This window comes from Podarcis filfolensis (genome assembly GCF_964270895.1).
Source record: "Podarcis filfolensis genome assembly, chromosome: 12".
NCBI classification, from domain to species: Eukaryota; Metazoa; Chordata; class Lepidosauria; order Squamata; family Lacertidae; genus Podarcis; species Podarcis filfolensis.
Genome location: NC_139614.1, coordinates 32,689,824 through 32,716,517, shown reverse-complemented (window position 1 = coordinate 32,716,517; position 26,694 = coordinate 32,689,824). Strand labels below are relative to the sequence as shown.

The following is a 26,694-nucleotide window of genomic DNA, read 5'->3' as shown; positions in this document are numbered from 1 at the left end:
GTGGGAGTTGACATGAAATAAAACAAATCTGTGCTTCTTTATTGCTAGCTTATATAAGAACTGGTATCAGGTGTACATGACAGTATGTATGCATTTGCGGAGGTGCAGAAATGCCAGTGGGAGTTCACATTGTTGGTTAAGAGAACTGCTTGCTGTGAAGTAGCACCCTAACTGAGAATAAATTTCACTTGGCTGCAGTCCATTAATAATAGCTCATATGTTAAGTCACACAAAAGTACTGGAAAATATATAGAAGTGCAAGTTTCAAGAAGCAACCTCTGAAGTAGTGTGTATTGCTAGTTAGAAGATTAAAATGTGTGTTTAGAGGGTTTTACCATACATGTTCAGGACATGTGTCTCTAACCATGTCTATAAGATACATCTCTGTGCTTGGGAAGTAAGTCCTTCTAGAACAGGAACACTTGAGGGAATTTAGCTCAAATGTTGCTTCAGGGTAGGGGTGGGGAACCTTTTTGGTGCCTTTTTGGAGCACTTTGAAGTCCTGACTTTGAGATTGAAAGTACCATGTGTGCCTGAATCAGCAGGCTTCAAGCTTTACCGTCTATCAGCTAAAGCCTACTTTCTACATTCATTGGATGCATGAGGGTTGTGCACCCAATCTGGCAGGCTTTGGTTCTGCTGCTGAACATTTTGGCACAATAAGCAAATATTGTACCTTAAAAATAGATTTATGTGTTGTGTTCTGAATCAGCAACATTCCTTCTAGGGCTCAATTTTCAGTCTGATTTGCATAGTCAGTTTGATAGCTTAATAGAAGTAGTAGTCATTTTTTGAATAGTAGGGTGCTCCACTAGTAAGATTACCGGTATGTCTGTAAATTAAGATATATTAAAAAGGACTTACTGCTTGGTGGCTTCCAGGACAGACATAATGTTCAGGATGTCAACATTGATTTAGTGTTCTTTTTTGACCCAAAGATTTTTTTCAGCTCAATTTCAGCTGAACGCTGTCTTAATTCTGACCAGCATTTTTTTCTGGTGGAATTCTAATTTGCACCCCCACTTTTTTTTTTTAAAAAAAACATACATACTTGTGAATACTCTTGTATAGGATGAGCTGTAAATTGCTTTGAGTTCATGTGGACATACTCCCAAGTAAGTGGATATAAAATATATCCACTTATAAAAATGTATATAAAAATGTAGCCTTAAATGGCTTCAGTAGATATATTTTGTTTTACAACCCTAGAAGTTCAGCCTCTTTAGGGCTTTTGTATACTAAAAGCTACGTATCAGTATTTGTTTCCCACACTTGCTTTACAAGCTTTCTGACTCTTTCTCGTCAAAGTTCAGACAGCAAAAAAGTTGCTGCAGGCTAAATAGCTATAGTTCAAGAAACTTTTCATGTTGTCTGACAAAAAAACCCAACAGCACTTGTAAGCTGAAGCTTTGAGTGGAGAATAAGAAAAACTTATGAAAAATTGCCCACTCAGAATTTCAGTGCCATCATTAGCATGATGATACAAATCTCATGGAAGAGTAGGGATACTAAAATAATCTTTTTCTTTTTCATCAAAATTTTAATCAGCTTCCTCATACTTTTAGGATTCTTTTCCCAACCTATTTGCCATAATCTCTTCAGAGACAAAATGCAGAATTAAAAAATGCAGTACATGACAATTATCTGTGTTCTTGTAAAAATGCTTCTTTCTCAGCCTTAGATAATTCAAAACTGAATTCCACATTTTATAAACTCTGGGTAGAAAACACACCAAGCATAACCTGCAAATTTCCAAAATATCCCTTCTAAGAACATAAATAATTAATCACCAGTCAAAGAGGTTCATACATATTAACATGCTAAAAATCTAAATACATTTCCTGGGATACTATTAGAGTGTTCAATAGATATATTCTGTCACCAATGCGACACAAATGTCAATCACAATGAGGATAAATGATGGGGATGCAGATGAAAATAGTTTGTTGAAATTGTATCTGTTACTTAATAGCAATTATTTGTTTCAAAAGGCAGTCACAGCTTAAAATAAGATGGAGTTGCATAAAATTAAATACAACTTAGCTATTTACCTTTGTTCAAACATAAAACTGGTGGGTGTTGCTTTTGGATGGCTTCATAGTTAGGCTTGGAATTACTGCCTTTTTGCTTTTTCCATTAAAAGTTTGCACCACTATATAACTAGATCCAAACATCTATAGTTTTAACCTTTTTATTCAGATGTATTGTTCATCCCCATGATTGGTGCAATTTATTCTAGATGAACACATCATCATCATCATCATCATCATTATTATTATTATTATTATTATTATTATTATTAAAAACACATTAAAATGTAGCCACCTTGAGGTGGACAGTGGTTAAGAAAGTTCAAACAGTGATCTGGATGAGGGCTCTACCTCAGTAAGGCAGTTAGAACCAGTTGCCACCTCACTAAGTGTCCAGGGAGTGAGGTTCCTATGGTAGCCAAGGAGCTGGCTAGCCAATCAACATAGGTGACCAGATCAAAGGTGGAGGGTGTCAGAAGATTGGACTCGAGTCCCATCTCAAAGGACTTGTCATTGCAAGTGTGAACAGACCCAGCCCCTGCTGTAGGAGCACTTGCTTGCAAGCTCAATCAGAAAGGGCATATCACATATTCGGACAATGTCTTTGCTTAAGCCAATCCATGTATCCTAGATTCTGCCTTTTGAACGTGTCACATGTGTTTTGAGCTGATGCAGAGATTGCATGTTGAATTAGTAAAAAAAAAAAACTTCCAGGATTTCTTGAAAGGAGATTCTGAATCTTTTGTCCAAGGATGTGAGCCAGGACATCTGCTAAGAGTCTTACCCATAGTGTGAGAACGTTGTTGTTTAGTATTTTAAAAAATCACAAACATTGCCTAGAAAAAAATGGTTGCTTTCTGGTTCATTTTTCAAACTTCAGATTTTGTCTTCTGTGTATTCTCCAAGTTTGTTATCTTTAGTGTTGTCTTTTCTTAGGCTTCTATTTTATTTATCAAAGCTTTGGCAGAACTTAAAATTAGTTATCTTTTTTTTCATGGATTTTGAGTTGTGTAGTTGCTTTATTCTGTTGAACTCTTGTATTAAAGAATTTTGTGAGCTGCCTTAGAGGCATTGGTTAAGCAGAAGGGCAGGACAGAATTTTTAATGCCTCCGCAAGCCTCATTTCTGATTTTGGAGTCTAGGTGGGAGGAAATGGGAATTGGTCATAGCGCGTTGGGAAATTGAACAGTCTACTCTCCCTCACCCAGACCCACTGTTGCTCTGAAACACACCTCTTGAGCTTCATATGTAATTGGAAAAGAACAGAGTTAAACAAATAGGTGGTCACATGTAGTATGACAAACCGCCGCCCCCATATACCTCAGTTCTCGAACGGAATCTGTTCTGGAAGTCCGTTCCGAAAATGTTTGAAAACCAAGGCACAACTTCCGATTGGCTGCAGGAGCTTCCTGCACTCAATTGGGATACACGTAAGCTGTGTTGGATGTTTGGCTTCCAAAAAATCTTCACAAACCGGACCACTTCCGGGTTTGTGGAGTTCGGGAGCCAGGGCGTTCGAGTCACAGGGCGTTCGAGAACCAAGGTACAACTGTGTGTGTACACACACACACACACACTGCTTCCTGCCAGCTTTTGAAAGGTGTCTATCCTCCTTTTAAGGGTTAAAGATACCTATTTTACTCTTGCATCTTGCCCCGATTAAGGTAGTGTCACTAAAGCTGAAGCATCCAAAGTGTGTTGCACTTTGACCCCAATTGAATAAATACAAATCCATCTTTTCACAACTTTCACCCTACCCCTTGATGCATGACAGGCTTCTTCCCCCTCCCCCACTCGAAGTGCTTATTTTTGAGGGTTTTAAGGCATTTAAAGGTATTCTCAAATCTTTATTCAGTTATATAAGGCAGTGATTTAGAATGTTTTGAAGCGGGATTTGCCTAGACTTACTCAGACGTTTGGAACTGATGTCAACTAACTCCACCTACTGAGTCCTGCTTTCCCCTTCCACAACAATATTACGTCTATCAATCAATATTTCATTAATCAATTCTTAAGCATTAAATAACAAATATATATATAATTTTTATTGATAATTAAAAATAATTTTTGAACAGAATTAACTATTACATAGAGCCTGATTCTTAAAGGGGGCAACACATTAATGGTGTTTATTATTCGCTTATATAGAGCATTTTTATCCCACTCTTCAACAAAAGGACTCACGAGAGTGATGTATATATAATTATTTACAACAAGACAGCCTCTGTCCAGGATGGGAAGGAAGAGGACAATAGAAAACTTAGTTGCCAGTTTTTGAAGTAAAATACTGTACTTCTTATAATAACCATCTGGAACGGAAAATATTCAGGAACTGGAGCAGCTCTAAGGAGTTGGTCTTTCAGTAGAATTGATGGAATGGTCCTGTTCCCATATATCCCATAACTGCAGCCAAATTGAATGGCAGTCCCCCTCAAATAATAATATGGTTAATGATAATAATGTTGTAGTACTGGAAGGGATGCAAAACAAACATTGCTCAGGAATTGCCTTTGGCTTGCTTTTGGCATATTCAGCCCTTTTGCCTTCTACACTTCACATGTTATTTGGCATTCAATGTTCCTAAAGTGTAGGTAACCTCCAGAATATAGACTTAGCTATAATAGCATAATCCTTATTGAGTGATAATGATTCCTTCAGAAGCACAGAGAAAATTGGTATTCAGCTTAGTTTTACTCAGAGTAGATTTACTCAATTGAAATTAAGAAGAATAAATTAGTTCCATTAATTTTGGTGGGTCTGCTTGGTTGAATACCACCCAATATGTTAGTGTAATACTGTCTTTGGAATGATTGCATGAACCTGGGTAATCCAAACTTGATGCAAGACTAATTTGTTTCCTCTAACCAAGCTCCTAATTCTTGTTACAGTTTTATGTGTAATGTGCTGTGACCTTACTGTCAAACTGCATTCATTAAGATGAAGAAGATAAGCTTTTGAAGTTGTATGAGCTTTGATTTGATGATAAGATGTGCAGTGCAAAAGTGGGAAATGCTTTCTCTAAAAGGACAGCTGGGGTAGAGGGGAAAATTTGGATTTTTGCCAGACTATCTTTCCATAGTTTCATTACTTTTGCAAGTGAATATTGACTTGGCTATTATTGACAATTATAACTGCAACATGTGTTGGGGGGGGGGGAGCAAGGGAGAACATGTGAACCTCCCACTTAGAGTGATGCTTAGTATGGAGAAATTGACTTCTTGCCTTTTGCTGTAACTTCTTTATTCCTCTGTTTCTTCTAGCTATCCTAACATCTAATAGCTGAAATTGTACAATATTGAAATAAACAACAACTTATCATCCTATAGAAACATGCATCTAGATTCTAGACAAACAATAAGGGCATTCATCCCAACGTTAGATTCTTGCATCATATGCTAGAATGCTTGCTCAAAACTCTTTGGGAATTGAATTAAAATGAAGCCATCTGTTTATCTTTACATTTGCTGCAAGAACAAAAACGCCATGTCAGATTAGCATTACATAACAAGTTTGCTAATGGGGTGTACGTGTGTGTGCTGTTTTTAAACTTTGTTAAAAATAATTTATCCAGTAATATTGTATTTTACATAGCGTAGCTGTGCCTATTAAGTTGGTTTCTGTACTGCTTGTGCTTTCTAGTTTATTTCACTCTTGTTTTTTATGTCATGGAAAATATCTACTTCTTCTACCTGTCAGCTGCAGCAGCTACCTCTGACAGAAAACTCTTGCTAAATCAGCTCATTTATGGCTTCAAAACCTAATGGGTTTGTCTCTTGAATGATTTGTGTTGAAGTTTTTCACTTGGTTTCTGAACCAGAATACCATTGGCTTGTTGTTGTTTTTGATGTAGTGAAGTTAAGAAGTAGAGCAGTGGGTCGTCAGCATATTCCTGCCAACATTCTCCAAAACTCTGACCCCACTCAGGAGCTTCATGTAGATATTAAACAGCATAGAGGATTAAATCAAACCCTGAGGAAAGCAGCATTGAAGTCTCCATGGGGCTGAAGTGAACACCCCAAGCATCACTCTCAGGAAACGATAACCCAAGTAGAACCAGAATCACTGCAAAGTAGTTCCAGCCACCCCCAACACTTCAGAAGGGTGAAGTGGAAGTACTGGTAACCATAGGAGAAAGTGATCCTGTTCTCTTGGGGTTCGCTATAGAAGAGATAAGGGGAAGCTGAGTGTAGTCAGACATGCGCTCTAGACTTTAAGAAGGTTGATTTCAAAAAGCTTAAGGAGCTACTGGGTGAGATTACATGGTTAGAAATACTCAAAGAAAAAGGAGTCCGAGTTGGATGGGAATTTCTTAAAGGTGAAATATTTAAGGCACAAATGCAGACAATTCCAACAAGAAAGACCTCTAGTATGAGAGTTCCCTTAGCCTAAGAACTGATATGTCCCTGACTGAAATGTCCTGTCCATGATAGACTCAACTAGGTAGCCCTTGACAAGCCTCTGTCTCATAGCTTCACCCCATCCTCAACCGCAATGTGGATATAATAATACTGACTTGCTTGCCTATATGGAATACAGATTACACAATAATATGCTTAGAATAATTTGAAGCACTATATAAATGCTTCATTTGCATTTGTATTGATGTTGGGTTCTTTTTATAGTTGTAATCTTTTGTGTGTGGCTAGCACTGAGTTTATATGGTGGAGGGCTTCCCTGAACTAATATAGATACCTAAAGTGATGAGGACAGATAATAAAATATCAGGGGAAAGAAAGCCAGTAGACAGGCATCAGAGTGTGGTGTGCTCAGTATGTTTAAGTTTTAATGACCTGTTTGAGGTTTTAGAGAGAAAATAACGATCACCAAGAAGAGGTAAGGGCCTGAGGTGATACTTTAACAGTGAAGAATAGAAAACCCATAAATAGGAAAGGATGCAGTTATGTTAAGCCTGTTGCCTGCTTTCTATTGAACATTTGCTGGATTGATTTTATTGTACATCATTAGACATACAGTTTGAAGTGGGGTGTGCGTGTGTGCATGCGTGTGTGCGTTCTTTCATGTATATGTATGGTTGGCATCCGTCTGTATCAGCAGACAATGGAAGACTGTGCCTTTGGGGGTGAAGTCAAACCGCTGGAGAGTTACAGCTCCTGCTGTGGCTGTAGAGATTGATAAGGGAAAGATATGTTTTGTTGTATCAGAGGCAGATGAAAACATCTGGTTGTGCTGGTGTGTGTGTGTTTCATAAATACACACACACACACACACACACACCTCTCACTTCAAACTATATTATTAATCCATCCCTCAGTGTGAGACCTCGTGGAAATAATATATAGGAACATAGGAAGCTGCCTTAGACCATTGGCCCAGCTAGCTCAGTATCTGCTGCACTGACTGGCATATGAAAGCAGCAATGACCGCTCCCCGCTTAAAACGGGGGGCGCCCTTTGCGTGGACGCGCACAGCCCCTAGATCTGGAGCAGCTCCAACAGCATAGGCTTGGTTTGCCTTCCCTCAGGTGGGATAACTAGAGGTCTCCGCCTACCTCAGTCAGTTGTCCAATCCCACCTGGGGGAAGCGTTGCCAAGGAGACCAGGCCAGGTAGGGGAGGGATTACTTACCCACACAATAGAGGGAGGATCTTACCTGGGAATCCTCACTTGGCTCCAGAGCTTCTCCCACCCTACCCACCCTCAGTTAATGTCTTATTTGCAGGTTAACTTTTCTTCACAGGTATGCGGGCGCTGCTACGTTAAGGTCGCTGTTAAAGGGCCGGAAAGGAATTTCCCTGCATTGGCAGGTTTCGCCTTTCCTGTAGCAAAACGTCACAACTTTGGCGGTATCAGGCCTTAGGCGGAATCCTTTAGTCCATCTTCCTCTTTGCGGCGGCGATACCAGGGTTCCCCGTTAAAGGGGTTTCTGAAGGGAGGCTTTGACCGTACGCCGAAAGGTCGTCATTGCTCTCCCCTGCGGCAGCGGCGTAACAGGGGCGGCTATCTCTGCTTGAACATATGTTCTCCAGAGCCGGCCCATCCCCCCCCCCCACTGGATAACCCTGATGCTCCCTAGGTCCCCGGCTGGGGACTGGGGAGGGAGAACGCCCAATGCCTGAGCCAAGGTCTACCCACATTTGAAATTTAATAAAGTTGTGGCCAATTTAATCCCATAGCACGTTGTCATGAGTCGTTATTCCACATGACAGGGGGGACCGCGTGGGATCTGGGGACTCCGCCTGTCCACGCAAAAGCATTTCCCCCCTTCCCCTTCCCCTTCCCCTTCCCCTTTATATAGATGTTGTTTCTATCTTGGGCTAGGGGACAAAGTATATAAAGGAACAAAAACCAGAAAAGTATTACTTGGATATGACTGTACAGTTGCACATTATTGTCTTTGGATATACATTTATATTATGAGGGATGTTGTTCGTTTTCTGATGTTTGTGTGAGTTGACAAGTTACCACTGGCATTTTGGCTTCTGTAGTGACACATGGCTTGTCATGTCACATTGGTTAAATATACCATATCTTAGGAATATTAAATGTGCACATTAAATATGCATTACAGTGTGAGCATTAAATATAGATTACAGAGAAAAATAAAATATGTGCAAAACCTTTTACAGGTTTAATAGGAAAAGGTTTTTCTGTTACTTTTCCACAGACTTAATATAATTTTCATATGAAGTGACTGATTTGGATAATCCAGTGTTAAAACACTGAATACAGTACTTGCATTCTTAAGGGTTAATGTAGCAAACTGAATCAACTGATGGTATGCAGGGCAGATAATATTACATTAACATGTTAAACTTGTTCTGATAATACACATTAAGTTATTTGAAAAAATTATTCACACAGGAGAAAAAAGCTAGAAAGAACATTTTCCCTTTTTTATACTTTACTCATGGGGTAGGGAGGAAGGTGAAATGCAATGAACTCTATAATTCTGTGTGGGTTCAGGTGAAATAAGTATAGGTTGTATGTGGAGACAGATTATGCATCATTCAGAGCACCTACAAAATATTACTAGTATTGAAGTCATTTTTGGGTGACTTTATTGGTTAACTATATTTTCTTTTAATTGTGCCTTTTTTCTTTCAGCTTCTCTTTTGAAGGGCCTAAAACATTCTAATATTGTGCTGCTTCATGATATTATTCACACAAAGGAGACATTGACACTGGTATTTGAGTTTGTGGTAAGTTAACATTTTTATGTACTGTGATCTAAACCAGGGCCTCAAAAAGCAAAATGGGTGCCATTTAGTTAAAAAATACCCAGATTATTTAAATAATAGTCCCTTGCTGCCCATTGAGAGAGACTAGAATATAATCTAGTGTGTTGAGTGTGGAAATCTGTGAGCCTGTCTAAATCTTGCTCCCAGTCCATCATTAAGTTTGGTTGGCTAGGATGTGGACCAGACCTTTTTAAGATCTAATTTTCAGTTCAGTTGGATAAAACAGACAGAAATATTATAACAGACAAAAATTCAAAAATGAAAAACAAAACTATAAAATTGGCACATAAAATGAGTAGCTGCATATGACTTAAAATAACAAAGTACAAGTTCAGACTTACTAACTTTATCAGATCATCAAGTATAGTTCCAGATTTGCCAGGCTTGTCTTGAAAATGATACTAGCTATTGCTTTTGATTGTTTGCAAACATTGTATACATGAATATCACTTCGGTGTATGTTATGAATTGTGTTAGGGCCCATGAGAAGCCAAAAGGCAAGATGTAAATATTTTAAGTAAACTGTTACAGAAGTATTGACAGTAGCAGACATTATTGTAATACTGATTCTTCAGTAATTTTTGATAAGTGATAGCTTGCCAAATGATTATAGACCATTTTTATTTGAGCTTATTGGGCTCATGGCTATTGTAAGACTTAAAAGGGGATGGGAGGGAAGCAGTATACAGGATTAAATTCTCCCCAAGTGACTTTTGTTTCACCTGGCAGTTTGTATTTTAGTAAGCAGTGTCAGAAAAAGTCTGAGGAATGTAATTTATTCTTCATAGCATATACTCTCTAACTTGCATTTCAGCTATTAATTAAAACTTCCATTTGCACAATGTAATGATCTAATTTTGTGTGGGAAATTGCTTTGTGAAGTCTTGGATCTGAACTCCTAATTAATCATTCTGCGTTTTCCTAAGACAAACATATGGTATTTGTGTAGAACCACTTCAGCATTTAACTGGTGTATTGTAGAATGTACAGTCACAATTAACCCCAAATTTCTACAAATTGAGTTCAGGATATTATAAGAAGCAAATGAATCTCAAATAGGGTTGGTTTTTCGATAGTATGTTATGAAAAGTCCATTTACCTTGCCTATTTACATATAAATGATACATTTTAATAATACGGTTATTTCTCTGTAAAACAACTGGTGCAGAACAGTTGCAAGAATGACACTGGAGACATTGACATAGCTAAATGCTTTTGTCTAATGTATAAATAAATGGGAATTTTACTGTTACTTAATTTCAAACTGAGTAACCAATGACAAGTCATAGCTTTTAATCTTATGTAACAGTAAACACAATTTGCATAACTTTTAAATGAATAAAATGTCTTGCCTTATGTCACTGTATATCTATTGGACAGCCAAAAAGTAATAATAATTGCAGAATTATCCATTGGTGCAATGCAAATGCCTCTTGCTGGCTTCCATCCTTTGCTCATGTTTTGCTGGTAGAACAGTGAGCCTTCATTTTCTCTAGAAAAGTACATACACTAGAAGCCCTGGGTAGGCAGAAGGATGAAGAGGCAACATTTCTCTGAGACAGGAGCATTCAAAAAAGCATTTTCTGTAGCAAAGACACGTTCATGACTACAACATCCCTTTGCATATGGCCTTTCTGCCTGTAATCAAAGGGGGAGACAAGCTGAGCTATACCAGGAAAAATTGATGCCTCTTTTTCTCCCTTACTGATTTCTCTTCCCTGATTTTTGGCCTCCCTGAACTATCCTTTAACTGGAAAACTGTAGTGACAAATAAAAAAGAAATGTAAAATTTCCCTACATGCTGATATAACTTATGCGAGGAAACAAACAAAAAACCCTGACTATATCTCCCCATCCTCTGTAAAGCTTTTTTGAATTATAGTACTTAAAATGTTTTAGCCAGGATCCTGAACAAAAACGATCTACTTAAATTTCACTGAAGACAATGGGCTAGTTTGCATGTTGGCATTATGAGTTACTTTTGGGTTTACATGTTACCCATCCCCCATTCTCTTGTGCTGTCACTGACTTCTGATTTTATGACAAATCACAGTTTGCTGTTGGACCTGGGGAAGACAAATTATAGTTTTTGTAAACTAGCCTTGTAAGAAAGGCCACAAATACTAGGAAAACAATAAAAAAGGATGGAGTAGAAATAAAGGAAATTATTATACAAAGCATTTTGGACCACTCTGGTCCTTTATCAGGGAAAGCTACAATTTAAAAATATATATAATTACAAAATGAATATGATATAAACGCTTCATAAAACAATACGTTAACACCATGAAGCATTCCAAAAACAAGTTTAGAAAAAATACACCTGTCAAATAAAAGTATGAATGTTTAAAAAATTTTAAGTTCTCATGGATTAATATTTTGAAAATGTAATAAATACTTGTATATACAAGTTACGAAGATGGGTTACTTAGTTAGATATATAGAAGTTCAGTATTTTGTGGTACCATCTCCTCTTTCATTGTACTATACCAACAACTGAAATCAGATTTATCTTTCAACCCATCCTGCTTTCAAACAGCTGTGTCTTAGGATTAGTTCTTAGAAGACACACAAAACAGTGTGTTGCTTTGAATCATTTGGAGAGGCAGTCCTTAGATAATTTGGCAAAGAATACAATTGCTACTAAACCGGCAGACAAAGTTGGGCCATCGTGCTGGCATTTTGGATTATGAAAAAGCAGCGATAAGGATACAAATATTACAGTTCACATGATAAGAATCCTGTTCACTATATACAATGAGAAATTAGATTTCTGTTGGAAGAAGGTTTTGCCTCAAGTTATTTAATTCAGAGAGAACACGATTCTCTGTAGAACAAGGACCCCCTACACTGCACCGTTCTATATACTTCTTAATACCTGCTGCACAGGAGACCTGTAGTTTCAGGATGCAATTCAATTTTAGAACCACTTTCTAAGAATGGAAGATTCTTTTTGGCTCCTTTTGTGGTCCAGTTGAAATCCTATACAGTATTAGAGATTTCATGGATTTAATAATAAACTTGGAAAATTTGAAATAATCAACTCAAATTATCTGTTAGGCGAAGGGGATCGAAGGGGATCGAGATACGGATATGCTCGTACCCCTTCCAATCTGCGCCCCATCCCGAGGGACGAAGGTAGGGTGAGCAAGGATTACTCACCTCTGTCACTGGTGTTGTGCAATGCCAGGTCTATAGGCAACAAAACCGCCACCCTGCGAGATTTCTTCATCTCGCAGGGGGTTGACCTGGCTTGTGTGACGGAGACCTGGGTGCGTGAAGGGGAAACTGTTACCTTACGAGAGATGGTGCCCCCAGGTTTCTCCGTCCTCCACCAGTCGCGGACTGTGGGCCGGGGGGGAGGGGTGGCATTATTAATCCGGGAAGATTGTTCTTTCAGGGCTCTACCATCGCCATTGATCCCTGTCATTGAATGTGTTGGCCTAGTGTGGGGCTCCGAGGTGAGCTTGGCTGTCTGGCTGGTGTACCGGCCACCTTGCGCACCAGCAGCCACCCTGTCAGGCCTGCTGGAGGCGGTGGCCGGCTGGGCCTTGGAGTTCCCTAACCTATTGGTATTGGGGGACTTCAACATTCATGCTGATGTCACTCCCTCCTCACAGGCTCTGGACCTGGTGTCTTCCATGGCGACACTAGGGTTCTCCCAGTTTGTTTCGGGCCCCACACATCAAGCAGGCCGCACGCTGGATTTGACCTTTGGCGTCAGTATAGATGTGATCATGTCTCCTTCGATGAAGGTGCCATGGTCTGATCACTACGCTCTGAAAGCCAGGATTGATTTTCTGCCCCCACCCTGCTTAGGTGGCGAGCCAATTTGGGCTCACCCACAGAGGCTGATGGACCCTGATAGATTCCGTCAGGCCTTGCGGGACCTTGCTCCCCCTGGCGACTCATTGACTGAGCTTGTTGAGGGCTGGAATATCCAGCTTCTAGCAGCCATCGATGAGATCGCACCTAGGCGCCCTCTGCGACCCCGCAGAAACCGAGCTCCCTGGTTTACCGAGGAGCTTCGAAAAATGAAGCGGGACCTCAGATGGCTAGAGCGAGTATGGCAGGGTGCCCGTGACGGAGCCTCAAGAACATCTTATAGGGTTTTTATGAAAACCTACGAGATGGCAGTGAAGGCCGCTAAGAAGTCCTACTTCTCGGCCTCCATTGCCTCCGCTAGCTCTCGCCCGGCACAATTATTTAGTATAATTAGGTCTTTAACGTCCCTTGAAGGACAGCCAAATTTAAATAACAATTTGACACACAGCTGTGAGGCATTTGCAAGCTTTTTTGCGGAGAAGGTCCTGTTGTTCCGCCATGACCTCCCTGCCAATTTGGATACAATAAAGGAACTGGAGGCCCCTTGACTGTCCTCGGGTCCAGTATTGGACCACTTTGACTAGATATCCCCAGCCGATGTGGACAGACTACTCCGAGCTGGAAAGCCCACCACCTGTCCTCTCGACCTGTGCCCGTCTTGGCTGATTAGAGCGTGTCCAAATGAGGTGCGGGCCCCCCTGGGTGATATCATCAATTTGTCCCTTGGCACCGGGATATTCCCAGGGGAACTGAAGGAGGCAGTAGTGCGTCCGCTCTTAAAGAAAACATCATTAGATCCCTTAGATCTATCCAATTACCGCCCTGTTTCGAATCTTCCATTCCTGGGTAAGGTGATTGAGAGAGCGGTTGCTGAACAGCTTAGTAGGTTTCTGGATGAAACATCGGCTCTCGATCCATTCCAGTCCGGCTTCCGCGCTGGTCATGGGACCGAGACGGCTCTGGTCGCCCTAACAGATGATCTCCGCAGGCAGCTGGATCGAGGCGGGTCGGGGCTGCTGATTCTTCTAGACCTGTCAGCAGCCTTCGACATGGTCGATCACGAACTCCTGGACCACCGCCTTGCCGACGTGGGGATCCAGGGCACAGTCCTTCAATGGCTGCGCTCGTTTCTCTCTGGTTGGGGACAGAGGGTGGTGCTTGGGGGGGAATTGTCATCGCGCCACTCCTTGGTGTGTGGAGTGCCTCAGGGTGCGATTCTCTCCCCGATGCTTTTTAACATCTTTATGCGCCCCCTCGCCCAGCTTGTTCGGAGTTTTGGGCTGGGTTGCCATCAGTATGCCGATGACACCCAACTCTATCTGTTGATGGATGGCCATCCTGTCTCGGCCCCAGACACACTGACCAGATGTCTGGAAGCTGTGGCTGGATGGTTACGTGGGAGCCGGTTGAAGTTAAATCCTTCGAAGACAGAGGTCCTCTGGCTGGGACGGGGCGATATGGGATTGAGGGGGCAACTCCCATCTCTTGTGGGGGTGCAATTAGTGCCATCATCGTCCATTAAGAGTTTGGGTGTAATCTTCGATACCTCCCTCTCTATGGAGGCGCAGATTACAGCTATAACAAAGGCGGCATCTTTTCATCTCCGCCAAGCTAAGCAGTTGGCTCCTTATCTCTCTCGCCCTGACCTAGCCACTGTGATCCACGCGACGGTCACCTCCAGACTGGATTATTGTAATTCGCTCTACGTGGGGCTGCCCTTGAGACTGACCTAGAAACTCCAGCGGGTGCAGAATGCCGCGGCGAGACTCCTTATGGGGTCTTCGCTGCGAGATCATATTCATCCGGTACTATACCAGCTGCACTGGCTCCCGGTGGAGTACAGGATCAGGTTTAAGGTGCTGGTTTTAACCTTTAAAGCCCTATACGGCCTAGGACCCTCGTACCTACGGGACCGCCTCTCCTGGTATGTCCCACAGAGAAATTTACGGTCTGCAAATAAAAACATCCTGAAGATCCCAGGCCACAGAGAGGTTAGGCTGGCCTCAACTAGAGCCAGGGTTTCTCGGCCGCGGCTCCAATCTGGTGGAACGCTCTGTCACAAGAGACTAGGGCCCTGCGGGACCTGACATCTTTCCGCAGGGCCTGCAAGACAAAGCTGTTCCACCAGGCCTTTGGTCAGGGCGCAGCCTGACCCCCTCCTCTGGCAATCTGCACAGAATTTTGCTTAATGGTTGCCATCAATTTGATTTTAATTAATTTTATAATGAAATGTTTTTAGAATGTTGGATTATTTTGATTGTTGTTGGCCGCCCTGGGCCCAGCTTCGGCTGGGGAGGGCGGGATATAAATAAAATTTATTATTAATTATTATTATTATTATTATTATTATTATTATTTATTATAGTGACTTTGGATGTTGCTGCATTGTAATGAGGATGAGGATGAGGATGATTTTATTGTTTATATGGCACTCACCTGACTGGGTTGCCACAGCCACTATGGGCGGCTTCCAACAAATTATAAAACCACAGTAAAACATCAAATATTAAAAACTTCCCTATATAGGGCTGTCTTCAGATGTCTTCTAAAAGTCAGATAGTTGTTATTTCCTTGACATCTGATGGAAGGGCATTCCACAGGGCGGACGTGACTAATGAGAATGATCTCAGAGCTGGATCTCAGTGTCTGGGCTGAACATTAGGGGTGGAAACGTTCCTTCAGATACACAGTTTTACCAAAAGAGAAAGCAATGTAGAGCAAAATAAATTTACTACCCCATTATATTGTAGCCCTTACAGAATTAGTTCTCTCTAGAAATTGCTTGCCTTCCATCAGAAATATTACTGACAGGAGTCAGGCACATACCCAGTTCGAAAGGTGTACCCAGGGGTGTGTGTGTGTGTGTGTGTGTGTGTGTGTGTGTGTGTGCAAATATCACACCTCTCCACTCTGACCCTGAGTGGCTATTAGCCCATTTGCACATGCCCCAGACCACTCCTTCACACAGTGGAGGTTGAGGCACGCCGGCTCCTCTGGGTTCCTCAGCAGACGAATCCAGTTGCTGGCATGGGCCATGACAGCAGCCTGCAGGGGCCCCTCACCAGTCTGCCAGCGGCACTAATAGAAGTGTGAGTTCACCACCCACCAGCTGGGCTCTGAGGGAAGAAAGACTGAGAGAGTGGGTAAAAGTTGCAAGGGGAGGAAAAAGGATGGAAGGGGAGGAAGAAGGCAGAAGGGAAAGCAGCGAGCGGAGGGAGGAAAGAAGGCAGGCAGGCAGACGGATTGACAGAGGAGAAAGAGGATGAGGGCTTCCAATGGCCGTGATGGAAGTCACTGGCAGAGTGTGAAAGGCAACAAAAAGCAAGTTTCTGGTCTCTCCTGACTTTGGAGGTGCTGATACATCTCCTTGCCAAGGGTGCAAGGAAACCTAGGTACGCCTCTGCAGGGATTAGGCCTAGGGCTGTCCATTGCAGCAGAACTGACTAATATGTAAGTGGGACAATTGAGAAAAATAAGGAAGTGGGCTTAGAGGGGACAGTACAGAAACGAGTTTTTTATATCACCTTTTTCATACCTCAGAAGCATACCTTGTAAAAAGATTTGACAAGTTTTTCAAAATTTGTAGCATAAGGCAATGTAAGCAGGGATGATGTAGTGATATTTTGAGCTTCAATATCGACCCACGGGTGAGGTAGAAAGGCATCAAAGTAAGATGATAAATATGGAATTCCCCACCTTCCCATTTTAGATGATAAGAATGAAGAAGCGATCTGGCACTTTCGGCTTGAAAAACTAGTTTGTTAAAAAGCTGTTACCAGGAGGCAAGCATTTTTCATAGGCTTGAAAGAGGAAGGACCTGAAAGAGAAACAGGAGTCTCATTCTAAATGAGATAAGTAGACTAGTTCTATGTGCAGTGTTACTATAGGACAATCTGAGGATGGAGTTAGCACAACTTATAGTGTGTTAGCTTTGGAATCAACCCAGGGACTTTCAGCAATATGAGCCAATGCAGTTATACAAAGAATAATTTTCGCACCAGTTGTGGCATAGTTGTACTATACATGTATAAGATTCATAGAATTGTAGAGGGTCATCTAGTTCAACCTCCTGCAATGCAGAAATCTCAAGTAAAGCATCCATAACAGATGGCCATCCAACCTCTGCATGGAATCATAGAAATATATGAAGTGGGGGATATGGAAGGAATGGAATGGCAAACTTTGGTGTCACTTTTCTGCATAGAATAGTTCAGACATTTTGGTCAGCACGAAGTCAGACATGCCCTTAATGGCTCTGTCACTTGATTTAATATCCTATTCTAGTGGGACTGAAGCTAACAGGCAACATAGCAAGATGGACTTGCCCCACAATGGATGCTGCTGCAATTCTATGTGCAAATGTTTTATGTGATATTTTGGCTATATATAGTTAAAAGGATCTGGGTAGAAGTATCATAATGCAAACAGATGGCTCAATGTTCATTCATTTATCAGTGTCATTTTTTGATGGATGAGAATGCCATTCTCTTATTGTCCATGTAATGGCAAAGATTCAGATAAGAGAATGATTGTCTCTTCTTGAACTTAATTCTGTTTTGGGGCTATTTGCTGGGAAAGAGGATATCCTTGTGCCCCTGAAACATGAAAATTTGAGACAGAAATCTGTCATCATTATGGGAAACTTTACAGGCCAAGGTCTTTCATTCTCTCTCTGGCTGTCTAACCCATTCCATTATAAAATACAGACTAGAGAACATCAGAGATAAAACATTTTATCTCCCCTTTCCCACCCATTACTCTTGGCTTCCTGAGTTAAAATAACATTTCTGTTCATCTTCTGTATGGAGGGATAGCAAAAATTCTAGGAATTATCCTTCATTTTCAGAGAATTATGTGGTTGGTCATGATTAAGGGCAGCAAGGAAGCTGATAGGACCAACCAAAGCTTCCTAGGATAGAGGTTACATCCCCAAAGAAAGGATGTTCAAAGAGCAGTGTTGACATTCAGTCCTCTAAACCTTGCTGTAACCGTTTCTGAGGACAACCTGCTGTCTTCTCAGTAGTGCTCCACATTCACAAATTGCTAAATTTCTTAGGGTCTTATTGTGGATGACTCTAAAAAAGCAGGACTGGCTATGGTCTGTGCCTGAATGGGAAACTGACTTGAGCTGAGGTGATGAAAGAAAGGTGAAATGCAACTATAACAAATAACTTAGCATTTTGTGTTCCTTGCTTCTGTAATTTAAAGGCAAACTTCATTAGCTAGAATTATTTTAAAAGCTTTAAAATGTTTCATATTTTGCGTTCATATAAATGGTACAAGTAGATAACACTGATATTCTTGTAAAAGAGTGGAAAGGTCAGTACCAAAATGCATGAATATTGACTTCAATCACATGCACATTTTGAGGAGAATAAGCACCCTTGAATTCAGAAAGACTTGACTTGTTAAACAAATTTAGTATAAGTTTCTATAACTATTGTGTCATTCAAATGTGTATATTTCCAAGTACATAAAAGTAATAGATAAAACAGAATAACAAGAAAGCAATCTTTAAAAAGCAAGAAAATGATGGTTATGAATGACAATTTAAAGGGTAAGAATGGAAGGCTTTTTTAAAAAAAAACCTGTGGAATTAACATATTTAGTAGAACAAAGAATGCTAGGGACTTTCACACTGACATACCCTTACTTGTGAACTTTGGACAGGTTTATACATGTTGCTAAATTATAATTTAGCATTACAAGAATGAACTAATTGTATAAATACAATAATATGGATGCTTATTTCTAGTGAATAAAATCTAAAATCTAAGTGTTTACTGAGTGATCATTTTAATACTATGATGAAGCCATATCACATCAGGGCTGAGCCAAAATTGATTTCAATCCATGCAAGGATGATGCTAAAATGTTACTGGTTAATTTAAAACACCATAATTGGTTACTTTAATATTTTATGTTAATTTTAATTATTACTTTAAATTGCAATTTATTTCATAAATGAGAATGACTACAAATAATCCTAAAAATGTTGGATTCTGTCTTGTTATATTTCTACTTAGAGTAACTTCTTTGTAGAGTATGGTTGCATGCAATTGTTGCAAACATGTTACTTCAGCTATATCTTTTATTGTTCTTTGCATTGTATTGTCTGCTTAAGAATTTCTTAGTGACAATAGGGAAACTATTCTTGTCAGAAGAACCTCCGGAGCGTAACTAATGTGTGCAATCTCTTTAGCAGAAAAGAATGGCTTGCAACAGTCTTGCTGCCTCAGTGAAACAATACATTCTGTCTGCTGCATGATGTCATTGCCAGAAGCTAAATAGTACAGTTTTTGTTTTAATGGAAGAGCTCTTTCACATTGCTGGTTTGACATGATGGGAATGTGGTTGGAAATGCTTCCTGTTCATTCACAGGCCCCAGGCTGTCCATGCATTTCAGCTTCAGAAATGACAGCTGAAACCAATTAGGTACAACTATGGGACAGCTAAGTCACATGTAGATTTATCATTGCTGCGAAAGAGAGGAGGAGTGAAGAATATTTCATTGAAAATATAAGTGGCTAATTAATAGTGAATGATTACTGAGTAAGGAGGAGGCTGGGTATGAGCTCCTTTTGTGAGATTTGTCCCTGAAGTAATGAAATCTAGCTATCTATTTATCCAAATATCTCTCCCTCTCCCCTGCCCCTTTTTCTAAAGAGAGACATGTTTGTTTTTTATTGCAACTGTTGAAGCTATACTCAATGATATATTCATTAATTAATTAATTATAAATAAGCATTTTAAGTATAGAGATATAGTGTCATCTAAAGGGAATTTTAGAAAATGGGTTTCAAACTTTACATCCCCATGAACTTTTGGGGGCTGGAACTATACAATGTGGAGAACGTGTGGCTACTGTGAAAAGCAGAGAATCTATATCACCTCTTCATCCATCTCCATTGACAAAACAAAACAAATCCTGCTCCACTTAATTTGCTATAGTTTACAAGGGCAAGACAATAGTTATGCTGCATTATGCTATGTATTTTATTGTCATACTTGGACCATTATCTGGTAAAGTTTGGATTGGTGGCAATAATTATTGACACCCCCCAAGGGCGGAGGACCTGTTTGAATTGCCCACCCTTGGAGACTGGTGGAACCCAATGGCTTCTAAAATGTCCTGGGGCATTTTCCAGTAGAGAAAACTGTTGAAGCCCTAGTCTCACTATGTAATGGTGTGATGAAATGGGCTGTTGACACAATCACACCCAAACATTCTCTCTAGCATTGTAGAGCCCAAGTGGCTCCTTGGTATTCTGGGAAGTATGGGTTATGAAGCAAGCTGATAAAGATAAGCTGTGGGTGATAGGCGAGGGTGTGAGTGAGGTATAAAAGTGTAGGGGAAGGGCAGTTGGCAAAGAGGTGGGTGAGCAGGCAAACAGGGAAGGAGCCTCTAGTCAGTAATATCAGCAAGTAATGATACGAACCAGGAAAATATATTGGGTGGCTTTGTAAAGGAAACAAAACATTCTTTTGACCAATGAAACTGAAACCCAAACATGTCGGGCAGCATGGTGATAGATGTAGAATAATTAACTTGGTTTTTATTGAACGAGCAGATGAAGGTACTAAACTTCCTTTCAGTGTTTAGGCACTATTGCACAACTTACACAGAATCTCTATGAACGACATAGGTTTCTCTAGAATGGCAGTTGTTAAATCATTTCTCTTTGGAAGCAACTTCATTTATATTTAACATTAAGTAGAGCTTCTTATGCTGGCTTTAATAGCACATATATTTTTCTAGTAGAATGTAGGTTTGCAAATTTCATTCTGCATTCCAACTACTATAGGCATATCTTTCCTTTTATGGTTTTAATGTATGAACAATTTCTACTGCAGACAGGAATGTGTGACATACAAGACTACAGAGAATTATGTGGTTTTGACCTCCTGTTTGAACACACATTTCACTGCAGTGCATTTAGAAATGTAAATAAGGAAATAGAGGTTTTTATAACTACAACATTGTTTTAATAGAGACTGCAGTGAATGAAAAAATAATATTACAACAAGATAGTGATGAGTATGTACATAGAATAATATAATGGTAGAGTTGGAAGGGACCACAAGGATCATCTTGTCCGTCCCCCTGCATTGCAGGATCTTTTGCCCCATGTGGGCCTTGAACCATTTGGGATGCTTCTAGTCTGCTGTAACTGTAATTAACTTTCAACACTGGAGCAGACCTATCTAGCCTATCTAGTCCAGCATCCTGTTCACACAGTGGCCACCTGGATGCCTGTGGGAAACCCTCAAGCACAACCTGAGCACAAGACCGCTCTCCCCTCCTGTGGTTTCCAGATAGAAAATGAGCTGCATTTTAGAGTTTTATAAGCAATATTATTAGCTATATAACGAGATGGAACCTGAAGGTCATGTTAGCATAGCATGTATTCCCCTTATTTGCTGCATCTGGTGGAAATAGTGGGTTTTGAGTAGAAAATTTGTTACATTTCTGTAGCAATAGGAGTAATTAATACCTCCTTCTTCCCTTTCTTGGATTTATCTTTTCAAGCACACAGATTTATGTCAGTACATGGACAAACATCCTGGAGGACTTCATCCAGACAATGTGAAGGTAGGATACCACTTTCCAAATAAGCATTATTATATTAGGATTGTTTGTGGTAAGAAATGTTACAGTGATAATGCAAGCAGACTTGTGATTGAAGAAAGTAAACTGGCCCTTTAAAAATATTGCTTTTACTGCTGCTTGTAAGCTGGATGTTAGCAGGCACAGCTGACATTAGTTTTTGTTATTTGGATATGAGCTGGAAACTTGATCTGGCTACCTACTGGGAAATCAGCCAAATTATTTCAGCGTAAAGTAGAATCCAGTTAGTCAATCGTCTTAGAGACCACCCAGGTAATATTTGTTCAGCGGCCTTGCTTTTTGATTATTTTCATCAGTGAAATAATCATAAACACACTGTATCATAGAATATATACTTCAAATTGTTAAATTTAGGATTGTGATTTATTTCTCTATGTTAGGGTCCATGTACGTTTTGTAAGAATGAGAAAAGGCTGTGGTCCTAACAGATTGATTGCATTATATAGATGTATTCAAATTTAAATAAAAAGAAAGTGTGTATGTGTTGTAATGCCCCAGGATTAATTTCTGGTTCTGCAACACAATACTTGTGGGATTTCTGGAGGCAATCAAGTGAGTTCGTGCATGTGGAAACATTAACACTGGAATATAACCCTTGTGAGAACATTCAGCATTATTCTGCAGAAATCTGTGATCCTGCTCCAGCTTATATCCCTGAATGTTACATTTATTTATTTTATTTGAGAAATTTGTACTCTGCCTTTCACTGAAGAGACCCAGGGTGATGAACAGTAACACTACAGTCACAATAAACAATAAAACTTGTAAAACAAAATCAATCATATAATTAAGGATAAATAACACCACAAAAGCAAAAATAGGGTATCATGATGCAATACATTCCTCTCCGAAAGCTTGGACCAAAATGTGCATCTTTGCTTGTCATGAAATGTAAACAGCGTGACACACCTCAAAGGGGAGTTTTCCCCCAGAGCTGCAGGGCCAGTACAGAAGAAAACTCCCTTCTGGGCTCCGGATCACCAAGATGACTTCCTCTGCAAAACCTAACATGGAAGCATTAACATGGATATCTTAAACTGGATAATCAAGTTTTAAAATGTGTACGTGCACTTGAAGGATCACTGTGAGTGTCAGATCCTTACACAAGAGTTTTCAGGTGTCTGGCATCTCTCAATACAACCAAGACATTCTACCAAAAAAAGTTTGCATTGCCTAAGAAATAAGTGTTGATGTGGATGCACAAGATCTTGCCTATTTTACTTTATTTTATTCCTTGTTTGTCATTGTACCACCCAGGGGAGGTAACAATAAATGTTTCAAAATAAACATTGTGCACTCCTTGTTAAAGGCCTCAAGTTGTTGTTTTTCGTAGACCTTCAGAAGAGGCACTAGAAATTTATACTGATACTTTTAGTGTATTCAAGCAACACATTTTCACTTCTAGTTTGGCTACTTTGAAGATTTGTATAACCATGTCTATTTATTTTTGTGTAAAAATAAACAACGTGTTTTTTTCTTTTGGCTTTGTGTAGTAAGAACGCTGAATACACAGAAACATAAACTTCCTTTATTAGTAGCCTTAGTGTCTCGGGGAAACCTCTGTTCTAATTAGGAATCCATTTTTATTTCTCGTTTTCCATCTGAAAGTAATGGATTCCTCTAGGGTATACTTGCAGAAAAATAATTGCAGGTGAAATTTCCTTCTGACATAACTGCCTTTCATCACATGTCTGCTGTAATAACTGAAACGATTCTGAGTTGTTTGCTCTTTGTATATCAATCTAATATATATAGTAATAATAATAAGCATTTAAAAATACTGTAGCTTAAAAAAATTGTGCTAGTTTTCTTGGTGTTCATTTTTAATAACCTCAAAACCATAACATAAATTGTTATGGGACAGATTGGAGTTTGGTTGATGCTTTGTTATACTATGCATTATAATACCATGATGGGACATGGGTGGCGCTGTGGGTAAAAGCCTCAGTGCCTAGGGCTTGCCGATCGAAAGGTCGGCGGTTCGAATCCCCGCGGCGGGGTGCGCTCCCGTTGCTCAGTCCCAGCGCCTGCCAACCTAGCAGTTCGAAAGCACCCCGGGTGCAAGTAGATAAATAGGGACCGCTTACTGGTGGGAAGGTAAACGGCGTTTCCGTGTGCTGCGCTGGCTCGCCAGATGCAGCTTTGTCACGCTGGCCACGTGACCCGGAAGTGTCTCCGGACAGCGCTGGCCCCCGGCCTCTTAAGTGAGATGGGCGCACAACCCTAGAGTCTGTCAAGACTGGCCCGTACGGGCAGGGGTACCTTTACCTTTACCTTTATAATACCATGATACACTGTAAAAACAAACAAAAAAGGGATAATAAATAAATAAATTGCTGGGTTGTACAATATACACATACTCCAATTATTACCATTTAGGTTGTGTCACCGTAGGTGTATAATAATGAAATATCTGGGCCTAGTTGAGACGTAATGGGAAAGCATGTTTCCTGCTATGTGAATAAGCACACCTTTCACACACCTGAGAAGCATCTGCTTCCATTCTTAATCAGTTCTCTTCATGGTCTGCAGTTGGGAAAAGCTTCTAATACCCTTCTGTCCTAAGATTAAAAGAGGTGAGACTGTGGTTTCCTGTTACCTCTAAACTAGGCCAGTGTGTGTATATGTAGATAAGATTTTTACTAGTTTTTTTGAATCATTCTTTGGGCATTTCCTTTCCAAACCAAAAGCACAATTACATCATAAGAAAAGATTAAGACATCTTTGTAGAAGTGTTCCAAATGCTAGTTCCATGTTGGAAGGTAGAATGTGCATTCATGAGTGGCTACAATTAAAGAGTTCAGTTATGGAATTTTTAAATTTTTTTTTGAAAGGTAAGACTTTCAACTTCTTGGTCAAGAAAAGCAGAAGCAGCATTTCAACCAGCACAGAATCCATTTGAGGGAATTTCAGCTTTCCCCTTGACTTAGGAATGGTATCGCTGTGAAACTCTTGAGGGCTGTTGGAACCTTACTTCCTAATGCATATCCATATATCTATATCTATTGAGATAGATATAAATACATAGATATAGATATATTGCTTCCTAATATTGATCTATATATCTGTGCTGCAGCTAAGAATTGGCTAGATAGTTCATGTCAATATTTATTCATAAAACTTTTTCTATTTCTAGGATAATAGGGAAATTGCAATGAAGTTGTGAAATTTTACATAAAAAGCTTTTTTATTTGGTGAATGTTATCAAAATTCTAAAGTCCCACATGTTTCTCTGTCATGAACATTATCCTTTAACTACGTTGCCTAAGTAATATCTGTTCTTGAAAAATGGATAAGTTAATGACCAATTTGGAAATTAACAACCAGAGTGAAAGCCTTAGGGTATTTGCCATCTTATAAATATTTATATTTTTATAGGCATAAGTAATTATGCTTGAAATTACCCAAAAGCAATGAGGGGAAATTACCCAAAAGCAATGAGTGTTCAGAACAAGCGAGTAATTCATTAACATTTATTATACATCATTTTCATTTAAATAAAAAGAAGTATTTTAATATGCCTGTGTAAATACATGTGGAGTATAATCTTTCTGAGCAGCAGTTTTTCAATGTATCCTGCAATTCAAATTAATGCATTAATGGAGGTTTTACTAATATACCTGCTTGTTTTATTGTATCAAGAGTTACTCTCGCCCCCTTTGTTTAGAATGTGTATGTTTTCCTTCCTGAAATCTCCCTAAGGTATATTCATGCATAACACTGCCAAGATGATTGACACATAGCAGCACGATATGTATTGCTCTTCATATTTTCGGAGCCATAGAAGAAAAAAGAAAGTAATTGTCCTGCATAAAAAGGAATTTGGAGAATATTTAATACGCTATATACTGGGTATGCTATATACTGTGTGTGTGTCTTACAGTGCATGTGTAGACAGTAAAATAAACAGATGTTATTCTATACTGGTGTAACACATACAGTTTAACCTGTGTTTATTAATAGACTTTTAAAATCAGATCACTTTGAATGCATGCAGGTGAAATTCTTACATCAGCAGCACACTTTTTCAGACCTACATCAATGAACAGGATTGAGCAGAAATCTAGGATCCATTCTGGAAATATTCATGATTCTATATGATTTCTTTATAATTTTATCCATTTACACACCTTTGAAATGTCTGCTTTTGTCTCAGAAGGTGTGATGTCTGTGGCGCATGGCTGGGTTTTTCCATTAATTACAGTGGATATACTAAACAGGATTATTTGGCATTTAATGTAGTTGATAAGTTGCAGTTTTCCATTACTCTTTAGAGGGTAAGCAGGTGCAGAAAAGGGTAGGATAATGTTATGCTAAATTAAGGCTGTCTCTTTCAGATGGCATTGAGAATCGATTTTTTAAAATAAGCTTTTCTGGTGATCAGTCATCAACTAAATCATCATGATTTTACACTGATTATTTTATCTCTTCCACTTAGACATTAATGAACTATGCATGATCATTAAATAAAAATGCTTCCCCCTAAGTTTTTAAGCATAACTACCTGAATAATCCTTACAGTATATTTCCATAACTGAACCCTCATCCCTCATGATGCATATACTGTATATATGCAAGGTTTTTTAAAAAGAAAGGCGATCAAGAATTGTCTGTGCAAGTTTTTTTCCTTTAACATTTTCATTAAATTTTGAAAGAGCCATTGATTGTGATGATGTGTGAAGGAGCCTTTTAACCTCATTGATCAAGGAGGACAGTTTCTTCCTTCTATTAACATTATGCTAGCAGATCAGGAAGGTGTATTATTTTGCTCAGTTAATTAATCATACTTGTCAGAACATCAGCATTGTGAAGGAAACGGGAAAGATTGATAAGCACAGTAAATAAAGGTATAAATGTGTACTTTTCGAAATATAAATATCTTAGTGGTGTGGTCTTACTGTAGGATGTTTCCATATGGAAAAGTCCTGAAAGGAATTGGTTGGAAGGAAGCCTTTTTTGTGAAAGCAAGTGTGATATATGTCCCTTGTAAGAATGTAGTTATGCTATAGAGT

General features: G+C 39.6%; 1 protein-coding gene across 6 annotated transcripts in view; it reads left to right on the top strand.

The window, feature by feature from the left end:
- CDK14 (cyclin dependent kinase 14) overlaps window positions 1-26,694 on the top strand; it is a 223,932-nt gene that overhangs the window by 81,691 nt on the left and 115,547 nt on the right. For all 6 annotated transcript variants that reach the window (XM_083578781.1, XM_083578782.1, XM_083578783.1 and 3 more), the window contains 2 exons: window positions 9,095-9,189; window positions 21,584-21,646. In XM_083578781.1, the coding sequence (XP_083434907.1) occupies window positions 9,095-9,189; window positions 21,584-21,646 (158 nt within the window). The remainder of the gene's footprint in view (window positions 1-9,094; window positions 9,190-21,583; window positions 21,647-26,694) is intronic.